At 39.3% G+C, this 24,036-nt stretch overlaps 1 protein-coding gene across 1 annotated transcript in view; it reads left to right on the top strand.

Moving 5' to 3' along the window:
* The window catches only part of DCHS2 (dachsous cadherin-related 2), a 121,368-nt gene that overhangs the window by 62,771 nt on the left and 34,561 nt on the right, over nt 1-24,036 (top strand). Inside the window, exons 4-10 of the mRNA XM_030022948.2 lie at nt 9,196-9,432; nt 10,804-11,823; nt 13,250-13,437; nt 13,956-14,055; nt 20,740-20,897; nt 22,090-22,927; nt 23,782-24,021. Of these exons, the coding sequence (XP_029878808.1) occupies nt 9,196-9,432; nt 10,804-11,823; nt 13,250-13,437; nt 13,956-14,055; nt 20,740-20,897; nt 22,090-22,927; nt 23,782-24,021 (2,781 nt within the window). The remainder of the gene's footprint in view (nt 1-9,195; nt 9,433-10,803; nt 11,824-13,249; nt 13,438-13,955; nt 14,056-20,739; nt 20,898-22,089; nt 22,928-23,781; nt 24,022-24,036) is intronic.

A 24,036-nucleotide genomic window follows, 5' to 3' on the forward strand; every position in this document is an offset into this window, starting at 1 on the left:
GTTGCACAGATGATGTGGGCTGATAACAAGAAAAATGGTGAAAATTAAAAAATTATGCCCAAACCTCCCATTTTGGAGGAGAGGAATAACATGAGATTTGTACAGTAAAGTTCAAACAATCAACACTTTTCTTTGATAGAGACTATGGGTCTTAAGTACAGATGTACTTAATGTACTTCATGTTCTCAGTTAACCTAAAAAAAACCATGAAAGCGGCAGGTCAAACGAGAGAGCAGACAGCCTTGGCAAAATGCCTTCACACTGTTGGACTGTTAAAATGGGCATAGTAGGGGAGTGTATAGAGTAGAAAATCAGTTTGTGAGGAGTAAGGTGAATATCTGATATGTTTCATAATGCTCTTAATAGAAGAACAGCAACTATAACTTACTTGGCTTATATTAGGTTTCATTCTGTATCTGTGCTGGAAACATGCACCTTTTGATAGAGTGCCTTCAATGAAATATCATCTCCGGTTACCATGGCAGTTGAGTTTTGTTACCAGGTTGTGCATTGAGCTATTTTTGGATCTGCAGGCTGGCAGCTTGATTGAAAAAGTCCTTGATTAAAAAGATGTTTTTGGAAAACTTCAATAAGCTAAGAAAGCAAAGGTGACCTGGTGGGATGGTGCGGCAGTGCTGGAGCTGTGCGGATTGCGTGGGGAAGGCTCTGCCTTTGTCTTTGAAAATACAGCAGTTCACCAGGCCAGAGTCCTGCCCACTTACGGTGTAGACTTTGATTTTTGGTGTGGGTTTTTTTAAAACTCATGTTTTCTGTGGAAGTGTTCTCTTTGTATGCAGTCAGACAACAAACATACTCTGAGTTACTATTATGTCAGATTAAAGAAAACAAACCAAGGCAGAAACAGAGGAAATCCTGTAACAGCAAATTATGTCTCTTCGGTTATGTGCTGCTTTACTGGCAAATCAGTGTTTTGGTGTTTTGTTTTGGGTTTTTTTGTTAGGGGAGAATTATTTAAACATGTAATACTACAATATAGAGAAAGCTACATCAAAGTAATACTTAGTTTTTTTCCTGTATTAAGTTTAGTCGTAAAACCTTCGTTGTACTAACAGCAGCATTGTACTAAGCAAAAAAAACCCCAAACCCTCGTCCTGTCCTGTGAGGTTTATAGTAGGTTGAAATAGTGAGACAGCAATGGATTAACATTACAATCAGTCGGTTCAGTTATCTCCAGGTTTCTTTTAATATATACTGTAGAAAATGAGAGGTTTTGAGCAGCTGAATGTTAGATTTGACAGTATTCTGAAGAACATGTAGCAAATATAAATTTGTTGACAATTTGAGGGGGGTTTATGTTGAAATTTAAAATGGGAGGAAAAGGATCAAGCAAAATGTTTCATTTGACTTGAAAGTTAAAAATAAAGGAAGTGAATCAATAGATTCACAAAGTAAGTGCAGAACTGAAATCCCAAACAGTTTAGTGATTGCTGTGGTCACTAGAAAGACCCAGTTGAGTTCTTCCTTTGCTTTGAGCAACACTGGATCTATTTGTCTTTTGGTGGGTGTTGTAATCACCTGATTAAAGTTGGAGAGGTAGGACTTTTTTTTTACCCTATTAATATTTCTTAAGCATTTTGGGCAAAGTGGAGCAGCTTCCCTGCTCAGAATAGCCACACGTACTGGGGACTTCATAGCTGAAGTACTGCTGTTTCTTGCTAAATGGGGAGTGTGAGGCTGTTCTGCTGCTGGCAGCTTCTTCAGAATGCTACTGCCTGGCTTGTAGCTGGTGGGGGCACGTTCAGCTTGCTTTGCTCACTCTTCATTGAGAGCTTGTTCAATGAAACACTTGTTTTAGAAGTAGTGTAGGGGTTTGGAAGGGTCTGAATGGGTCTGATCCAGCTTCTGTTCGAGACCTTTCTTTGGGCTTTTACAGTTGCATACCTTTTCCTTAGGGATTCATCATCCCTCATGCAATCAATAGGCAACCAAACTTTTAAAATACAGTAATAATTGGTAGAACCATTGCTCTAAAAAATTTGCTTTCTTTAAACTCTCAGCTTCTCAAAATCATTGGAAAAAAGCACTACAAATTTTGTTTATCTGTTTGCAACTTTTCATGGGATTCTTGAGCATTATTTTAGGATTGTCTAAATCCTAATTGCTTTATAAATTAGTTTTTCCCTACAAAATAAACAACCATCATGCTAACTTGATTTGTAGTAAACATTGAACCATGCATTGACAGCGCCACCGAAATATTAATATTACCTGTAATTTAAGATGTAAAAAAAATTTTAGATAGAGAATTTAAAATTTTGGTGGTGTTCAGATAGTAATTAGGCCAAGCACTTGAGCCAAAAAGCTGGTAATGCAAATATAAGTACCACCTTATATTTTTGAGTCCAGTCCTCTAGCTCACTTTTTGAAGTTGCAGAACTGTGTTTAACCTTTTCATGGTTAGATGGCAGATGGGAAGGCTGAAAGAGGCCGGCTTTACATGTTCCTTTACCTGGCCCTGAGCATTAGGAGGTATGTGATCTCCTAAACAAGCAAACTATAGTCTCTAGAGACAAAAAAGTTTGCATCCCAAATAGTCCATTGCAAGACTTTGTCTGAAAAGCACTTGTGTAATAGAAAACTGAGCCTAGATGATAGAAAATCATTCTAGTACTAGACTTGTTCCCTCTCTTGCCTGACATTAGAGGCTGATGCTCTGGTGGATATTCTGCTTGTGAATAATGGAACTGCCTTAATTAGAAATTAATATTTTGTGTGTCGATGAATACTTCTTAGCTCACTAAAATTGTCTGTGACCTGTAGTATTTAAAATAGTAACAATGTGCTTCTAGGAGAGCTGCAGTGTTAAAACTGTGTACATTAGCTTATAGATCCTGGTACTGGTTCTTTATATTGCAGATTACCAACCTGTTTGGATTCGGATGAAGTGCGCTGGAATAGACTTTCATATGCTAAGCAAAGTCTTGTGATTAAACACAGTATGTTTATATAGTAATGGTTGTAGACACTAAGCTATTTTATTTATATTTCCTTTTCCAATGGGAAAACTCTGAGTTCAGCACAAGAATCTGCTAGAGAGGGGCCACCGTTGAAAGCATCCCCAGTGCAGGGGATGAGGCTTCTGTAAAGTACAAATGTACACAGGAGATCAATACAAGTTGAAGCAGTTACTCACTATGAAAACATTCAAATACTGAATAGTTTCGAACTTGAAATAGTCCTCCTATTCACTGAGACTCAAAACAGCGTTTGTGCCGTCAAGATTAAGCTTTTAAAATCCTTTTCCTATGAGCTGAAGCTGTGTGTATTACAGCAGGTGGACTGTAAATAACAGTGTAATTCCTCATTAATTCTTTCCTTTCCCCTGACAGTTACTAAACCAGCTCTTCAAACAGTGCATTTGGCAGAGTGTTGTTATGGTTACGATCAACAATGCAGCTTCACTAAAAAAGGTGCATTTTAAATACAGGTAAATTGCTAAAACTGGAACTTAAATGTGATGTTAAGATTATAGCATAGGCAATGAGTCGGATAAACTTAAATAGAAATGTCAAGCAGAAACACTATCGTTCTTCCCTAGAACAATGCTGGTTTTAATGTTAATGCAAAGTCTACACCTCCTAACTGCATCCATCTCTAGGAAGATCATCCTGTCTATGCTCATCTGGAAAATTTTTCTGGCACATAAAAAGCACATAAAAAGCAAAGCTGTATGTGTGTCTCTGCACTGAGAAGCTGGCATGCTAGGTAGGGCAAGGCATGCTCTGAGCAGGTCAGTGGGTCAGCACTGACCTATGCAGTATTAAACAGCAGGTCCAGTGGCCAGCTTTGAAGGTGAATTGGGGTGACGAACTATGGGTACCTTTTTGCCATCTGCTTACTGTCTGAGCTGTGTGTCAGGTCATGCCAGCTCACCCATCCTAGGATATTTGCTGAAGAAATACTGCCATCATTTAAAGCTGGTAGGGCATTCAGTTTCATGATCTTAGGGAACACTATTGATAGCTATTGATTTTATTCCTCTTGCTGTGTTCTGAAGTTGCTTTTTTATTTTATGAACAATTAGAAAGTATTGGAAGCCATTTAAATGAGTACACATTTCTATGCAATCCAGACTTCGTTACTGAAGTTAGTGCATCCTGATTTTTATCTTTGCCTCTGCAGTGCTTGACTAGTGGAAAATATTTTGTTTACCTATGAATGGCTATAAATGTAGGGCTGTTTTTTGCTTTGTTTACATGATGACCCTGTGGAAAAATGGATAGGTTTTCAAAGTGGTCAGCTAGAGAGAGGTATGTGTGGAAATCCTATTGGGATAACCAGTTTATTTCTGCCGTACAAAAAATGCTTTTGGTGAGTGAACCTACTGATGATGTATGCTGTTGTAATGTTAGTACTGAACACAGGATCATGAAGATGATCAGAAATATATTTTAAAAGAATCATTATATGCGGGCGCCTGTCTCCTGCCTTTAACTCTTGAGAAACAACACTTAGCAGCTAACCCACCTGTGGAGCAGGGTGCATCTCCACAAAAATAAGAACAAAAAAACCCCATGAGAAATTTTGTCATTGACAGAGGATGGCAGGTGCTGCAGAGTCCTGTCTTTCACTAATGTGTTTGCGTGTTCTGGGCAAACATTGGCTTCGTTTATCTTTTGTGGTTGATAGGCACAAAGTGGAGAGCAAGAACTTCTTGGAAGTAAGAGTCCTAGCGTGTACAGTGAGTGAGGAAGTATGAAGCAGATCAAGGAATTGACAATCATGATTTCACCCTTCATTAGTACTAGCTCTCACCCTACATTGAATCCCCAAAATCATTGTAACAATTTATGCTAGCCAGTAAGCACAGATTGTTCTGCAGCAAAAGGTCTGTGCTAAGCTACCCTGCCCTGGAAGCAGAGCTGTTCCCCAGCTAGAGCCTACAGCGGCAGTTGCTAACATGCAACCAGCGTTGCAGATTCTGTCTAAAATGTGTATACAAATCATGATAGGCAGTCGTCTGTGTCATGTTTTTGATTTACAAATGTTGGAATCTGCAGTCAGTTACACCCATGCAGATCTAGTCAAGAAAATGAGATTGTCAAGGTGTAAGTGAGGCTGGATGTTAATGCTTCATCTGGTACATAATTATATGATTGTTCACCTGTGAAGCAGAATTGATTCCAGCTCTCTCTTGTGCAGAATGAGGAATTACCAGAGGTAAAATCTTCAAGGCACTGCAGTAATATAAACAATAAATGTAAAAAATGGGAATTAAATGTTATTAAAGGCAGCAGACAAGACTGTCTATATATATGGGGAGCCAAGCTGTAAGAAAGAAGGTGGCATTTTTCATGCAGTGACTCCTTAAAGTGGAACCAGACTTGTGTCTGTGTGGTCCCCTGCTGGGAGCTTTGGTCTTGGTAAAACGTTCCTCACAGAGGAGCCGTCTCATTATTCCCTTTCTATCATGAGCATTTCTAGAAACTGTTTTTCGTAATGGAAGAATATGTTCTGTACCACAGCAACCTAATTGTCTTTTAAGTTCTCTGAAGCCACAAATTGCAGGCTGCAAATGACTATGGTAATAACAATAATAAGCCACTGTCTTCTCTTAATCACAGAACAGGAAAGAAAGGAAAACTGCGACTCGTCTTCAACCTGTTACTTAGCAAGGCATACCTCTATTGAGTTTCACACACCAAATGCATGACTTGACTTACACAGCTAGTTCCTGCCATGTGCTTCTTGCAGTTAGCCCTGTGTTTCTGCCTTTGCAATGTAGTACTAGGGGATCTCCTGCACCGTACTTCAGCAGATCAAATACACCTAGCCAGCTTACTCTGAGGTGTGCTGGCAGCTACTTTTGACCCAAGTGGTCAGGACTGTCCATTTTAGTCACAGTCCAATGTTTTTATGTAACCGTATAGAAAGTAGGATCCCAGGTGCTGCCTACTTCTACAACTTCTTTCCCATCATATGATGCCATAATAGAGCCTAATGTGGCATGTTCCCCAGCATATGGTAGAGCCGTCTCAAATGTCTGTATAGATTATGTATCACTAGACGCAAAGCTAATGCCCAGTCCTACAAATGTGGAAAGAAACAGAATGTATATAATTAAAAGTCAAACTGGGTTATAAAATTTCCTGCATACTACAGTTTTGAGGCTGGAAGGAACCATATGGAAGACATATACTTTTTACTTGGAATCTGCCACTGTTCTTAGGGTGTCTCTGGTCCTCCAAAAGAGGACTGAGTTGGCGAGATGTACTTGCCTATTCCCTTCCCTCCCTAGGACACAGCAAAAGAATGAAGGGAGAAAGCAAAATCTTTTATCCATTTTCTTTTCTGTCTGCTTTCTGTAGCTGAACTGGCTGTAATCTGTCTAGGTCAGCAGAGAAGGAATTTTGGTTCTGAAATATTTCTGTTCCATCAGGTCTTCAGAGTTCCTGGAGTGGAGCACTGTTTGCTCCACCCTTTACTAAGGGATGTTCTGAAGTCATAGTTATTGCTTGGAGAGTAAGAATTTCAATGTAATGCTTTTGTGTAGAAGTTTTCCCACTCTTCACATACATTTTGAAGTATCCAAAATGGGAATGAGATATTTTTGACCTTGTCAGTAGAAAAATACCCAATTGGTCAAGTTAGTAAAATACAGTCCATTTGATTGGCTTCATTTAATTTGAAAACTACAGTGTTTAAAGTCCATGTTTATACATTTAACGTCTGGAAAAAAAAGGTTAAAACCCTTTTTCCTTTGAGCTACAGTTGCTCAGATTACTGCAGGAAATGCCAAAAGTTTATGTCCTTGGAAGACTACTTTGTTGAGCTAACTAATCGTAAAACCAATCATCAGAAGACAAAAAAGAACAAAAAGGCCAAAATAAGGTTGATTCTTGGAAGTGCATCAGTTACTGGCATAGGAGCTGGATCAGCAATGAATTCTGAATCCACCTCTATCTCTGTTGTGTTTTTACTGTGTTTTGCCCCACTGGAATAAGTGTCCTTTGTTGTTAGTGGAAAGCATTCTTCCTTGATCCTGAAGACCCTTTGAATGCATTTTAAGCATGTCAAGACACAGTTTGTTATTATAATGTCCTAGCAGTATAATTGGAATGTATACTGCGTGCATGTTTGAATATTTATAAGGATTTAATGTATTTTCCTTTATTCTGCTTAAAAATACATTGTAGCAAATTAGTGTTGTGGCTTCACGCTAAATTTTGAGAAGGTATATTGTAGTTGAATCATGCACTGATTCTCCGAAGGCACTTGAAGTTAAATCTAATTTTTACCCTGTCTGACAAATAGGACCACTAAATGTCTGTCTTGAATGCCAAACATCATCCCTACTAAACCTGTCTTGAGAGCCAGGAAATTACAAAGGTAGCTCAAAGTTTAAAAGTTTGGTTTTACTGAGCTGCTAGAGGTTTTGTGTCTTCACCAGCTTCTACAAAAAGCACAGGTGATTTCTTGAAAATATCTGTTGATATGTAGAAAGTTGTCCCTATTAGTTGAATCACTTGAGTTTACTGCAACCTTACTGCTTAGCTCACTGCAATTTTAGCATTTAGCGTATATTTAGTTAAACTCAGTCATTGCTAAGAAAGATTTTCTGGTGTTTGGTCACCTTTCATCTTCATTTTCATGTTGAAAATCTTACTTTACAAATAGTTCTCTGTGTGTTGCAAAATCTGTGACCACCAAAGGGTCTTAGAATATTGATGGATTTTTGTTACCTCAGAAAAAGTGGTATTCCTCCTGCTCAATGATAGGGAATATGCTGGAAAGGATAAGACAAATCAGTATTAATGCTCTCTAGGATGTAATTACATTTTTTTATTCCATCTTTTACCTGGCTGAAAGAACCTGGTCTCTGACTGTGTGCCTCAGGTTATAATTTAGTTATACAATTTATGAAGTAACAAACATACTGTGATCTGCTGTATTGCTCTATGATCTAGTGTTTACCCTTAAATTTTTAAGTATTTATGTTCACTTCATCTAGACCAGACATTTCAGAGTGCTCTGAGGGCTAATGATTTATTTGTGGGTTTATATCTTCATTTATAAATCCTTAATTTGCTTGGAAAGGACAATGAATGACTGTCTCTCATGGAACAGTTAACAAGTATCAGTTTTGGATAATTGTTGTGGACCATTATGAACATCCCATAGAGAACTATGGTTTGGATGTAATTCTCATTGCTGAGACTGAAGTCTTCACTCAAACAAAGCTTTCTTTCAAGTTCATACAAGCTTTTACTCTAGAAGAAGATGCGACAGGATTCCTGCCATGTTCATTCTTTCTACCCATACTACCATCTTAGGTAATAATAGTTAGATGTGGGTTTCTGTAGTTATACAGAGAGTATTTGACAATTGGACATAATTATCTGATACTACTATAGACTTATTTTAGCAGTCAGAAGAGAATGTATTTGGAGACAGCTAGTCTCATTCATCAGCATTAAAGGATGAAAATGTATTTATCTTGGGGAAGACATATCCAAAGTCCTGTATTTCTGGACAGAGCATTGCATTTTCTTTTCAAAGAATTACTTATTTCATATAGTTTATATAAAATGTAATTGTTAGCAGCTTGCAAATTCAACAGATCTTAGAATTCACTATTAAAGGGTGTTTTACCAGAAACTCGTGATCAGACAGCAGGTGGTTGCTTCCCAGATACTCTCCACAGAGCCCACTGCTCCTAAGATTTGTATTTTGGGGCTTCAACCCCGTTTGTGTGGATGGTTTATTTGGGGACTTATTTGAGCAGAATGTCTCCGCAGCCTGTTTGTGACTTCACTGTTTGCAAAGATAAGTTAGTCTTTTGTAACAATACAGTATTTTTTTTTCCCCCTAATGTACTTCCAGATTCCTATAGACTAGTACTGGTAAAATTGTGTTTTTCCTAACATTGCTGAAAACTCAGAACAATGCCACTGACTCAATTAAGTTGTTAAAGATTTAGCTGAATCTGTGTTTCTAAAATCGGAATTATGGACACTGTGTTTTGACACAGAACGTGCTATGTCTCAGTGGGTTTGTGCATGGTAAAGACCATATAATTTGAAAAAACTTGGCTCTCAAAAAGGAATGGGGAGAGCTGCTTTTTGTCCACATTGTCTGGCTGTCTCTTAGAGTAGCGGTACATGTTGAAACTATTTTGACAGCCTGCTGAATTTTAACTTATTTTATTGCTCTTTTGTTTCTGTGTATTTTCAGGAATTATTTACCTGATCTCAGCTCTTGGTCACCTGGCACACTCTGCGCTCTTCCTGACTGTTTCTGCACAGGATGGGGGTGGCCTTCCCTCTGCCACCAATGCAGCCGTCACAGTAAACATCCTTCAGACCGCTTCGGCCCCTGCCATATTTGAGAGATCCCGGTATGCTTTTTCTGTTCCTGAAGATGCACCTGAAGACAGCCCAATCGGCACTGTAAAGGCCAGAGAGCCTCCAAGTAAGTTGCATGCTCAGTCAGAGATTACATTGCATTTCTGTTGTGACCATTAACTGGAAATATCTGCAGATAATTTTTTTTTAAAACTTTCATATTATTCATTCAGTCTGTCGAGCATTAAATAGTATTTACTGTTGGTATTTACAGCAGCTGGTGTAATCACTGCTGTATCAGGATGCTCTTTAGAACAGATGGAGATTTGTGGTACTCTCCTTGGTGGTCCATGGGGATTGGCAACTGCCTCCATTTCTTCTAGATGGATTTCTGTAATTGTAAATGGGGAGGTGAGAAGCATTTTGTGAAAGTGTAAGGAAATGTCCGTATGATGGTGTGGCTTGTGTTAAAGCATTACCCATGCAAGACATATCTCAGACCAATACTCATGATCAGAGAGTGTTCAGAAGTCTCAGAGGATCTATATGAAGTGGTGCTGCAAAAAAACCCCAAACAACACCCCCCAAAAAAGACCACAAACAAACAAAATCCCCCCCCCCCCCCCATTTTCTCAAATTAAGTGGTGAACTCCAGATGAATGTTTATGGGACCTTTTGAAAATGTATTTAATCCATTTGGTTTCATTACCATTTTTAGAGGCAAATGGGTTAGCTGCTGCCAGGCCTTAGTCATAAAAGATCCTGTCCTGAGAGCCATATGTATTTGGTTCCTATGCAGAACAGTGGGAGCCATGAGTCCACGTACCAGCTTGACGATGGATCTGTACATGTAAGGTGGTAGAGGCAGAGGTTTTATAAAAGTTTGATTAGTCAGGTCTTCCCATTTTCTCCTTCTTGGAAGGACAGTGCATTGACCACTGTCCTCAGGGTGAGGTAGCACCTGTGGAGCGGCTTTGGTAATAAGCCTGAACCTTTAGACAGCTTTTGCTTTAGGTAGCATCTGATGTATAAAGGTTATAGCAGTGGTCATCCATGAGCAGTAAGTTCAGTAAAATGCAGTTCTTTCAGAGAACTGCCACCTGTTTCATTCCTTGCTATAGTGAATGCCTGTGTGTAATGAAATTACTCCCATAAGGCTAATTTATAGGAGTGTTTTTTCTATATTTTAGAAAAGGGAAAAACAAGAGGGTCTTATACTATTTCCTCTATAGAGTTTTATCATACCAGTGAGATGAAAAGCAAATGGTACACAAGTGGACAAACTGTATACAGTCATATTTTACTGAAGGGCTCCAAGGACAGGAAAAAGGAAGCATAAAAAGCCCAAGGAAGTCAAACATCTGTGCAGCTTACATTTATTCCACTGAATTTAACAGCATGCATTCTTCACAGATGTTCGTACCAACCTTCATATTATCACTTTCTTTCTTTTTTTTTTTTTTTTTTTTACATTTTTTGTTGTTATTTCCATTTCTAGATTCTTTAGAAGTGGTTTCTTACAGAATTTCCTCCGGTGATCCACATGGAAGATTCTCTATTGATCCCCAGTTTGGTATCATCCGCACCAAACAACAGCTTGACCATGAAACTCAGTCTGTTGTGGTGCTCACCGTTCAGTCACAGTTGGGTAACTCCCCTGTCTATGGTAGCACCCAGGTCAACATATCTGTGGTAGATATTAATGACAACCCTCCAGTATTTCTTACCAAATCTGACAAGGTAACTATTTCACATACCCAGCCCCCTGGCACTGCTGTCTACATTGCTCATGCAGAAGACAAAGACAGTGGCCTGAATGGGGCAATCAAATATAGTATTGCAAGCAAGCAGTCAAATGCATTCAACATTGATCCAAACCTTGGAGTGGTAAACCTCACCAGGACAGTGTTTGCGGATAAGCAGCAGGAGTATACTCTACACATAGCAGCTGAAGACTATGGCAGTCCTCCTCTGACTTCTTTGCTGATGTTGACAGTGATTATTGAAGAGCAGAAGATGGGCCCTACTTTGGTTTTTCAGAACTTGGTGTATCAAGTAGAAATCAGTGAAGCCACTTCTCTAGGTGCCCAAATCCTTCAGGTTCAAGCCCACTCACTTGATCCACACAGTGTTACCTCCAAGCTGACATATTCCTTAGAGCCTAGCACGGATTCTGTTGCATTTGGAATCAGCTCTGATACTGGCTGGATTTATCTTCGGAAACATTTGAACTACGAATGTGCACAGATACTAAGTTTCAGAGCCCTGGTCAGCACCTCCGAGGATGAAAACCTCAGGCAAAATGCAAGTACCTCGGTAATAGTTAATGTCCTGGATGAAAATGATAATTCTCCCATGTTTCTGCATGAGAGCTACTTCTTTGAAATGGAGGAAAATCCAATTCCCAGGGGTGTGGTTGGCACCATCACAGCTGTTGACAAAGACTCGGGAAGAAACGGACAACTTTCCTATTTCCTTTTGTCTGATGGAAAGTATTTCAAGATGAATTCCAACACAGGTAGCATTTTATGATTTGTAATCTGCCTAATATTGCTTTTGGAAAGTAGCCTTCCCTAAGGGAATGGAAGTAAAGTGTGAAGCTTTCAGGAACTGCTGTGAATCTCTTGGGTTGATATGTGAATATTCTAACTCAGAGCTTCACAATTTGGGGAATGAAATAAATCTAATATATGTTCATGAAGAATGAACTAACCCTTAGGATTTTATTTTTTTCATGACTTCATTCTGGTCACTTGGTCATAAGTTTCAGTATTTGACTGTAACAAATTAAAAGGAGTTTTAAGTTATAGCTTCAGTAGTTCATATGAGGAACTTAATTGCCTGTGATGAAGTACAGTTGAAAAGTACAGATCAGCCATAAAAAACTGTAAAGGTAATTATGACATTTGACAGTTACAGTGATTTAAAATATTTGTGAAAACTTCTCTAAGTTACCTCAAACCTGAGTTCATGTTGTACATGGCACCACAGAAATCAAATTGGCTTAGAGAAATTTTTCACGGCACAGTGTGTACTCTGCAGTGTATCCCAAATGCTTTGAGTAATAGGTACTATGTCCACACAGTATAACACCACAGACCACAGCATGGAGAGCCCAGAGGAAGGGAATCCTGTAGGGACCACAGGTACTGTAAATAATCCGGTTTAGCAAATTGATACGTAGTGAGCAAAGATCTGCTGTTTAAAATTCTTGTTCCCAGATGTCCTGCCCTCATGGGGAGTGAATAAGCTCTCCCAGAATTTCTCTGTGTGACTCTCAAAATAAAATTGTCATTTCAAAGCAGGTTCCTGTTGAGTATGTTTATGGAAGTTTAAAGGCAGAGTACTAGGAGTTAACCAAGAAGATCTTAAAATAATATGTGGCTACCTGTGTGAAGGACTTTGGTCAATTGCAAATCTACAGCTATATTGAGTAAGGCTGAGCAGATGGAGAGAAGATTGGGTCAGATTTATTCACTGGGTTTACCAGAACGTATAGGAGACATAAGGGTTCCTGATTAATGTACAGACATTGTGTTGAGCATTTCCTAACCCAGGGGCTTAATAAAGGCCATTGTCAGCAGTTAAAACCCGGTGCTCATATATTATCTGTCCTGAAGCGTGGTGAAGAAAAGGCCAGATGGATTTCTTTGGGGGTTCGGCGCGTTGGTTCATACTGTTTTACACCTTTGCTCCGGGGCATCCACTGGTATAGTAAAGGATGTAATACAGTACTAAAGTACAAGTGCAAACTATGATTGACAGAATGTTTCTGTGGAATGGAGCTTGGGAAGCTGAGGTTTTAATGTGAGCAGTAAGGTGTATCAGAAGACATGTATTGTTATTTCACGTTAAATTAGAAGCATAATTGCATGTAGTACGATGAGTGGTAGCGCACAGTAAAGATCTAACTCCCTTTCTCCTTCATTTTCTTTGTCCGTCAGGTGAAATCATAAACTGGGTTGCACTAGACCGTGAAAAACACGCTCACCACCAGCTGACCGTGCTAGTGACCGACCACGGCTCACCACGGCTGAACGCCACGGCAGCCGTGTACATCGCAGTGAGGGACCTCAACGACAATAAGCCCCTCTTCCCTCAGGCGGCACTCGGGCGGGAGCTGCACCTCCAGGTGGGTGCTGCACGCCCAGGTGGGTGCTGCCGGTGGGATGCGCTGCCTTGCTCTGAGCACCACCCTGTGGCGGGAGCCCAAACCCCCTGCGCTGGGAAACGGTGACGGTGCTGCAGCGAAACAGAAACCGACCCCGTTCTTAATTGAGACTCTGGTGTGTTTGGGACTATCAGGCTTTATCAAATGATGACGGTTCTCCGCCGTGTATTCTGTTAGATGTAAAGGATAGACGTGTATAATTTTATTTATGTGTGCAGTAGAATCTCTTTTAATTTCTGACATCTGAGTCTGCTGTACTACAGATTTTCGAATTAGTAATATATGCAGACCGTAACAGAGGATTGCTAGAACTATATTATTTAACCATTTCCTGAAATGCTCTTTGCACTGACTGTAAATATTACTGAAACGGAAAATAGAGTAACAGATAAACTCTTGTGTTATGGCAAGGGATTTAGTTTAAGACTTGCTGTTATCCATGTATATTTGCAAATTATTTATAAAATGCTTGATGACAGGTTTTGGAAGGGCAGCCGTCAGGGACACGTATTACCACTGTCTTTGCAAAAGACTTTGATTCTGGGAACAACGGTGTTGTATTGTATTCAATAGAATCAGGTAAGAATTTAAAGTGTTATTCATAAGAAAAGATACATTGAAATAACTAGAGTTTTAGAGGTGCCATATATACATACAGGATTTTATGTCTACTTTGTGTTTGTTGGAATAAAGGTGCCTGCGTAAATAGGAATCGTGACCATGGTATGTCTTATGAAGTATCTAAGGAGGTGCAAGCAGCTACCTTTTCTTCCTCCCTTCCTTCCTTCCTCCCCCCTCTGCCCCATCTTCCCAGGAGTTTGGTTGCTTATGTGGCTGGCCAGAGACCATTCAAACAGCACTCAGAAGAGATTAGGACCATGGTCTTGTACTGTGCAGTTTTGTGTTTCAGTCAGTTGTTTAACATCTTAAAAGAAAGATGATCTCCCTTTTCCCATGACCAATTGAAAATTTTTTCCTGCTAAAAGAACTGTTCATGACAGTCTGAGACAGGGATCAGAAGGATCAACAGATAATCTGGGCAAACAGTGAGGCTTGTGGTTTTTAGTTCATGTTTCACCCTTTGTTTAGCACTGTGTTAGCCTGACATTGCATGGCCACTTAAAAACACTTCTCTTTAGTTTTCCCCATAATTCCTACATGTAGTAGTTCACTTCTGGGGTAAGCTATAGGATCCAGTTTTGCTTGCAGTGAAATCAATAACAGAAGGTCCAAAATTAGAACATGAGTGGGACTGGGGCATTAATACTAGTAAGAGACATAGATGTGATCTCCATTTTTGCTGCATGCCACTTGCTACACTTTTACGCAAAGGCGAACTCCGTCTGTAACCAGTGAGGAAAACATGTCTGTTTCTCCTGCTTTCCTTCACTATTGGTTCAAAACAGCAAGAGGTGCCAAGAACAGAACTATTTCTTTATTTTGGTACCTGCTGTATTCTAGCAGCTTAATGTAATCAATACCTTTTAAGCTCGGTATTTGTAGTCTACGGTAATTTGCACACAGAGCATACTGTTTCATCAGAGCAAGAAAGCATTTCCAATACTTCCATCCACTCAGTGCATTTCCTCAGGTGTTCTCTTTTGTGTAGGCAGAGCTCAAATGTGGGCTCAGTTGGTTTTAACTCATTACAATTATTTGTCACTGCAGAGTAAAGAACAAAATACTGCAAAGCTACATTACTCCTCACTCTTAAAGAGCAAGGGAATCTGTAGCCTCTTCTTGCCAAGGCTGAAATTACCAGAAGATTCCTGTGGATTATGTTATACTGTGTCTTTATGTACCCTTTTGACTTCTGTGGAGTAATGGAAGGACTTTAAGATCCAAATCCACAAGGGCCAGAGAACTAACTCTGCTCTCTTCCACCAAGAAATGCTTAAAAAAATGAGACATTTAACAACTCTATTGGAAATTTTGCAGTTGAAATATATGTAGATAATAAAAGACTGTAGGGTCAGTTTATGGCCATACTATTATTCCCTTAATTTGGATACAAGTGACTGCCTCTTCCAGAGGGAACTGGAGAGAATCGTAGACTTCTGCATTGTGAATAATAATATTTTGCAGGAAATGATCCCCCTTAAGACAAAGGGAATGAGTAGTGCCCAACCCTTTGTTTGAAGGGTGGTGGCCAGGCAACACAGGAAGTGTTCTTCAGGGGTCTCTGCCTGTCTGTGTATCTAACTATATTCCCTTCCTTCAAACTATATATTGGATTTTCTTACTGGCTTCACTGTAGAGCCCCAGAGGGGAGTAAGTAAGAGTTCAAATTATAAAAATGACTAGCAACACAAAATACGACTGGTCTTGCAAATGCTGTCTCTAGAAAGAACAAAAGGATAAAAACAGCACCAAAAAAACCCACTAAAAGAGCCCTCCCAGCCTTGGAACTAGATATTTTCCTGATAAACAAATCCAGAAACAGCTGAGCTTCTCTGATACTGATTTTTGTTGTTGTTGTTAGTTGGCTCAAAGCCTTTAACATCTGGTCTTCTGTTTCATGGTGAAGTTCTTGCCTGGTTTATATTTAAAATATTATTTTCTTGTTCGGGGACATTGTTCAGTGCTAAAATATGGAGAAGAAATATGATCTGATTTACAGCCATATTTGTTAAACACAAAGACATCAGGTTAATTGGAGGACTGCATGCAGACCAGTGCTCTTTTCAACAGTTGAGGGACTGCCACAAGATTAAGAGCTATGAGTGTCAGTGTCAGCTGTTAAGCTTGTAAGAGTCACTGGGTAATTTTTAATGTTCTTGAAACCTTAAAGAAACGCCAAGATAGCAGCAATAAATTAAGCTATGCATAAGGGTTGATGGCAAATGCCAACAAATTACATAAGGAAGAATCTGTAAAAGAACTATGAGGCTTACACAACAGATGAATTTTAGCCTTCAGAGAAGTGTTTCCTTCAAAATGCCCCTCTCTATTCCCAGAAAATCAAAACAGATCATTCTTAAATATTCACATGTATGGAAATGCATGATCATATTGCCATACCTCCACTTTTGTGTTGTCACTGTAAGAGTAACCTAATTCAGAGAGAGGTGAATCCCAGCTATGTGTGCTATTCCTTAGTGATGCTGGCAATTGCAAAGTGGTTTGCCTGGCCTTCTTTGTGACTGTCAATAGGTTATAGTATAGCATTTATAACAAAAATTAGTCTGTATTTGTAGTGTATCATAAACTATTACTTTATGTGTTAAGACTAGCACTGGCAAAGTAGAGGCTTTTACAGTTGTATTTGGACCAATTCTGTGGATAGATTAGCACTTGTCCACCAGAGTGCTAGGAGAAGCCCAGTTTACACTGCTAACACACAGGAATTGGCAAGTGTTGTACGTATGTCTGTAGACAAGTACTTGTTCTCCAGGGTGATTTGCTAGCATCATGTAGGGAGCATTCCTAGACTTGCAGAGGGCTGCATTTCTGCAGCAGCCTCATAGAGTTCAAGCTCTTTGGGAGCCATGGCATTGCCTTCCTCTTTTCTGTGAAGAGAAACAAATTTTCTTTCATCTCAAAGGAGAATGAGATGGCCAAGGCACTAAGTATTTTAAAACCTGGGAAAGATACAGTTCTTCAGGAAATTAGGTAAAAATATGTAGCTAACTATTACTGCATACTGAGGTCACGAATATCTGAGAAAACTCTAGTGTTACTTTCTGTCTGCTTTCTGGGCCATTTTGCCTGAATGCCAGTCCCTGGAAGGCTTAAATGCTCTGCCAAAGTTCACAGCCGCACATTGCCTGGGGTTTCTCAGGCCATCTTTTTTTGTCGAAAACTGCAGTTTCTGTGATTATGTTTGAGAGCACAGAGTTGAGAAGGTGCCTGGGCTTTGGAGAACCTCATGTAAATGAAAAAGGCTGGCCAACAGGTTGGACAATGCAGAGGTGGAAAATTTAAGTGAAAAAGCGTATCTGTTTATTGGCAGGTTAGGATAGAGTTGCAAGCACAAGAAGATACTGGGCCCATTAGAGTCAAGTTATTGAGAAGTTTAATTTTTTTCTGTTCCATGCTTCATCTGCTCTTCTCAATTTCCTTCTTTCTTATTGATTTCTCCTATACTTTCTCCCTTTTCCCTTCATACAAAAAGGGACATCTTTAGGGTATATGATACAAGCAGCAGTTGCCTAATTCAGGTGACTAACGGAGATGAAAACTGAGCAAATCTTTCTGAAAGTGCAGGGAGCATGAGCTTTTAGAGCAATGACTGACATGCTCTTTGAGTGTAAAACTTAAAACCACTTTTTCCCCTTATTCCTCATTTTGAACTTCCAAAAGAATGAGGAGTAGAATTTGGAGTGTATTTAGAAAGTGAGCAACCTACTGCTCACATGCACTTGCCTTCGGTAATCTTGGGCAAAAGTATTCAAAAGTGGTCTATCTCTTCTCTCATGTCATCTGTTAAATCAGTTGAAAAGCAAGATCTGTTTTCAGGTAAGCTTTGAAATTCAGAACTGAATTCAATTGCTTTAGCTACAAAATGTAGTGTAAAAGTTTGATTAGTCTGTCTGTAGATGTAGAGAAATCCATTTCATAAGGATTTATTTTCTTGAATTTTTTTCTGATTTGGAATCAAATGGCTACACTTTGAAATTGTCCATGAATAAATTACAAAATAGACTGGTAAAAATACCGGAAAAATAGAAATAAGATATTTCAGTTTTGACTGTCTTTATTATGCAGTACCAGATAAAAAAGATGAAAATGAGAAGTACTTTCAAAATGTAAGTCCCAAGGGGTACTAGTTTTATACAGTATCTCTTTCTGACATTATCAGACTTTTCTGTTACTTTTATTGCCACCAAAATAAGTACAAAACTTACCATTTCATGCAATATTTGGATTTTAGTGGAATTGTAGTCTCTAGTGAATAACACTACTGGTAATTTCTTTTTTGACCAGCTGTCTTTTATTTTATTCAGAAATGTAGATTCTGACCATTCCTTTCCCCTATCAAATAAGCTTCAACCCTTCAGAAGCTCTGTGGACTGACACCCGTTTCAGCTGAGCTTAGCTATTTATGTTCTGCTACTTGAAACAGAAAAACAAGTATTGGTCTTTATGCTAAGAGGTACTGACTGTCCTCATCACTGCTGAAGCCTCATAGCCTCATGCTTAGATTTCAATTATGTACTTGCAATGTTTTTGTTCTCTGATATTTTTTTTTTAACTATTTTTTATTTTTTGGTTCAGTTTGGTAGCTGTAACTCCATTTTGGTAGAAAAATGAAGTGAATGGTTTTTGTGCACTTCTGTTTACTGTTTTCTTTTTCTTATTAGTTGTCCCTATCAGTTATTTTAAATGTCAGTTTTAGCAAAATGTTAAAAATATATGCATGCAATTCATGTTATGTTTTCCATTTTTCATATCTCCTCTGCCTTTTGCTTAGCTGGGATTTTGTGTCCTGAAACATTATACGGAACAAAATAGTGTATCTGTGAATGTAGACATACACTGTTGGGACCTAAACCAGGAAAGTAACCAAAAGCTATTTATGAAAACAGTAATATAGCGTCATTACTATTTTGAAACTATCGTGAAAAATGCAGAATGCAAGACTGTCTCATTTAATATAATTGTCTCTACATATTGTTTCCTTTTGTTGGCAATTTCCTCGTTACGTTCCAGACTGCAAGACTCAACCCAGAAGGGACTCATGGAGCATTAGAAACCTATAGGCAGTCAAAAATAGCAGAACAATATTGGAAAAATCTCCTATTTGTTGATTGTGAAAACCCTGATTTCTAACTGGCCTGCTCAGTGTTTTTTCAAATTCTGCAGGTGCAAATATTTTACAGTTGCAGGTGAGGTGATTGGGTACAAAAATGAACATCTATATGTGCAGCTAACTAGTTTGCATGTGCAGATTTGGAGAACATAAACAGTTTCATGCTCACTTAGGTGCCAATGGAAATAGTTTTTTATGCGTGTTTTGTGTACTACATCTGCACTGAATTTATTTTTACCATAGTTGCTTATTAGAATAGCAGCTGTTATACTGCATGACTTTGTTTAACCCACTAGCACACCTTATTAAAAATTCACATAGCAGAAAAATTTTTGCATAGTATTTTAAGAGAGAAGTAGTTATGACAAATTCAATTTTCTAAGTTTCTGGTAAGGTATACCAAGTAATAGATACTTCCCCATTTTACTAAAAATTAGAGAGTAATTTGTATTGCATTCCTTAAAAATGGGGGAGGTGGGTGTCAATCTCTTTTCCCAGGTAACCAGTGATAGGATAAGAGGAAACAGCCTCAAGTTGCACCAGAGAGGTTTAGATTGGATTTTAGGAGAAAATTCTTCACCGAAAGGGTTATCAAGCACTGGAACAGGCTGCCCCGGGAAGTGGTAGAGTCACCATCCCTGGAGGTATTTAAAAGACATGTAGATGTGGTACTTAGGGACATGGTTTAGTGGTGGACTTGGTAGTGTTAGGTTTACAGTTGGACTTGATCTTAAGGTTCTTTTCCAACCTAAATGGTTCTATGATTCTAAGTCACAAAGAGCTATTTACTCTTCTGTGGTAGAATTTTTCTTTGCAACTCTAGAATGTGTAATATGTTGTAGCTCTAAATAGTAATTTTAATTAGAAGTTGCTTGTTATTAGCATGTGGCCAGTCTTTGATGAAAGATGTAAGCATAATTTCTAATATTCACATGTTGGTCTGCAATAATTTACTGTAAGATTTTAGCTACTCCTACTTAGGTCCTGGTTCAGAGCACAGGCAGGGCCCGTGGCATCACTGCCCGTGGCATCACATAGACCCCTATGGTGTCTTAGGGGTAGATAGGGCTCTTTGCTAACTCATAGTCTGCGAGGGATATGAGCCAGCTGTGTATCCACCATCACTTGCTTGACCTTTCATGCCAGTTCAGAGACGAAGACTTAATTATTTCTCTGGCCCTGCCTGCCAACTTATGTTGGAAGTAGGAGTACCAATCCTGGGTTGTCTGCTGCTCTCTTGATGCACACACCATTGGTGTGAATGACGTTGCTATAAAATTGAGCAGTCGCTCTAGTACTCCATAGCGTTTCTCTCTGTAGCTTTCTAAATCCAGAGTAAGTGGTTTATAATAACTATTTACTCAATGAAGGAAGAAGAGGTGATCCAAATGAGGGCAGCAGGTTCCCTTTCCTCTGGGTCCTACTCTTTTTTACTGTTAATTACAATGTTCGGTACTATGGAGGCAAGCTGAAGAGATCTGCAATAACTCATACCCATTTTTTCCCCAAAGAAGAGGATATAGGATATTTCCAGATTGATGCTGTCAGTGGGGAGTTAAGAACAACCCGGTCTCTATCATATGCTGAGAGATCAGACTACAGAATGATGGTCACAGCCAGGGACCAGGGTACGCCTTCACTTCAAGGACATGCTGCTGTTCACATCCAGGTACTCCTTTATGTTGAGGGATAGAACAGTTATGTTAGATACTTAGTTACTTTGAAAAAAGAATTTTGGGAGAAGCTAGAGAAATAAGCTGAAGAAAGGAAGAAGTTCCAAATTATAAGCACCTTGCCTCATGGTAATTTTCTTTAGCCATTTTTCTGTTGAGGGAGGAAATGAGAGGACAGACTCATTTTGATTTGTTAAGAATACACAACAGCATTCTGCGGTGTCTTGCAAATAGATGATGTTTATGGTTTAGTGGGAGGTCATTATCAACACTGGAAAAGAGAAGGAAAATATCCAGGTAGGCAGAATGAAAAGCAAATATCAGGAGGGACTGAAAGTGGGGGAGAGGGTAGTTTGGGTTTTTTTCTCCTCTATGTTACTCTGTTTCTAAATTCTGTCTCTGTAACCCAGTATAAGGATAGCTCATTCCTTTGTGCTGGTTTATATAGGGCTGCTCTGCATGGGCGTGTGAAATCCAGCATGTGCTCTTTCCACAGTCAGCCACCTGCTGTTCATCGAGCTGCAGTGGGGCTGCTTTGCCCAGGCTGCCTATACGCTCCTTTATCAGAGGTTGAACGTCACTGAGGCTGCTATTTTCACGTCACCCAAAAGATGGTTAATTTTGGATAGCTTCGAAAAAAATGCTTCAGTCAAGACCAGGCAAATGCAGTTCCCACAGTTAAAGAGATTCTTTCATTTTAAAGCATTAACTTGGAACACAGCAGCAATCCATAATGAATGAAACTCTGTAATGACATAAACAACCCTCAACAAACCCCAGCTATCTGTCTGTGTTTGGAAAACTGCATAATGTACCATGCTTTCTTTGTCACATCTGTCCCTGTGATGCTGTCCTACGTAGAAAGAGTGTTGAAGTGCTCCAGAGTAAGGGCAAAGATAGCAGTATTCAAGTTGTCTGTCTTTGGACCCCTGTGATTCAGAGGGTGAGAGACAGTCTTGTCCCTTTTTTTAACATGGGAGTGAAAGATAGCGTTATGGAATGACTGGCCAAGGACTATTGGAATTCTTATGGAGCATGCTGACTTTGTTTTCTGGCTTTGAGGCATACTTGGGATAAATAACAGTCACAAATAATAAATGATTAAACTCTCAATTAAGGAAAACAATTTTCATTACACTGTTCATAATAATGATCGGAAAATATTGCAGTCTTTGTCTTTTGTTGTAGGTAATCCCATTTCCCAATGGGAGATCTGTCTTCTCTCAAGATTTCAAGCACTTTGTTGTACCTGAAAATTTTAAACCTGCACAAGTGTTGAATTCTCTGAAGTGGCCTGATAATCATCTAATGACTAACAGGAAACTGCATTTCAGTATTGCTAAAGATGATGATGTTCATTTTGAAATGGATAGCTTGACAGGAGACCTTTATCTTTCCAAGGAACTTGACTATGAAACAGCTTCGCACTTCCTTTTGCAAGTTATTATAAAGGATTATAATAGTAATCCTCCACAGAATAACACTGTCTTCCTGAGTATCGATGTAGAAGATCAGAATGATCATTCTCCATATTTTCAAGATGACTTTGTAGTGATTGGCATAGAGGAAAATGTCCCTGTTGGCACCCTGGTTTACACATTCGATGCAAAAGATGGAGATGGCAGTTTTCTGAACAGCAAAATACAGTATTCCCTAGAAATGAGTAACATGGGTGAAAATCCATTTCTTATTCACCCTTCCTATGGCACCTTGACCACAGCTTTTCCACTAGACAGGGAGACTACTCGCTCTGTGATCCTTACAGTGTCTGCAGCAGACCAGGCAATAAATCTGACTGATCGCAGGCTTGATTCCCTGGCTGCAAAAATTGTTATTTTAGATATCAATGACAACAGTCCCAATTTTACATCTTCGCCTCTTTCCTACATCATGGAGGATGTGGAGGTGGGCTTCCTTGTGCACCACATAATTGCAAAGGATCCTGATGAGGGAAGAAATGGACAAGTTACATATCACATTCTTTCAGGCAATGAAAACAAAGCATTTGTATTGGATAAAATCACAGGTACTGTAACTTCTGTTCTCTGGACTTTCTTGTACTGTGCTTCTCACGGTAATATTGGGGAATGCATACCACGCAATACTGAAATACCACATTACTATGGTAGTCTACGCAGGTGACTTACCATCCTCAGGGGTGATTACCTTGGGCAGAGCACCACACGAGCACGGCAGTACTATGTGCAGCAGGCAAGCTCAGTGAGACTCAGCTCAAAAATTTCCACATGAGACTATTACTGTGTTGTGTAGATGTACGGGAGTGCCTTCCAATAGTGCATTAAGGAATGTGGGAAGAAAGTGTGTGCAAGTGAAATGCTTCATTCTGATTTTTGCATGGCGCATACTTAAAGCATGTGCACACACATGTATTGCTATACGTACACATGATGAAAGGGAAACTCAAGATCAAGGAATGTGCGTTACACTGTGGGTGGAACATGTTCTCACCCTAATAGTTGCAATATTTTCTCGTTCTTATTCTGATTTTGAATCCGTTATGTGATACAGCTGACAATGATTTGTAGAGCTCCTAATTGTGTATCTTGCGTGCAAAAGACGACAAATATTTAAGTTAGATAAAGTTAAAAAGTTAAGCCCAAAATTAAATAAAAAGAAATCTCTGAACTTCACTTAAATATTCTATGAATCCCAGTTTCCCTTGATGTCAAAATGAGTATTTCTGGGCCAATTAGCACTCTAAAGAGAATCACAGGTAATGACTGACTCCAAAGTCTTGGAAGCCTTGGAGCAGTAGCACAGTGTGCACAGTGATGTTACATTGAAGCTGTGAGTGCTGGAACAACTGGGATCCTAACCTGGACCAGAATACTTTTTTAATACCTTCTTTCTTTATAATAGGACTCTTAACTACAGCCCAGCTTCTGGACCGTGAGATTCAGGAGCACTACAGTTTGACAGTCATGGCTCTTGATGATGGCAGCCCAGCTCTCTCCGCCACGCAGGTTCTAACCATCATTGTTCTTGATGTGAATGATGAGACCCCAATATTTCTGAAGCAACTTTACGAGACTGCAGTTCGTGAAAACCAACATCCAGGGGAGTTTGTCATAAAGGTGGAAGCTGTGGACAGAGATGCAGGTAATTTCTGTCTTT

Source organism: Aquila chrysaetos, chromosome 1 (genome assembly GCF_900496995.4).
Source record: "Aquila chrysaetos chrysaetos chromosome 1, bAquChr1.4, whole genome shotgun sequence".
Lineage (NCBI taxonomy): Eukaryota > Metazoa > Chordata > Aves > Accipitriformes > Accipitridae > Aquila > Aquila chrysaetos.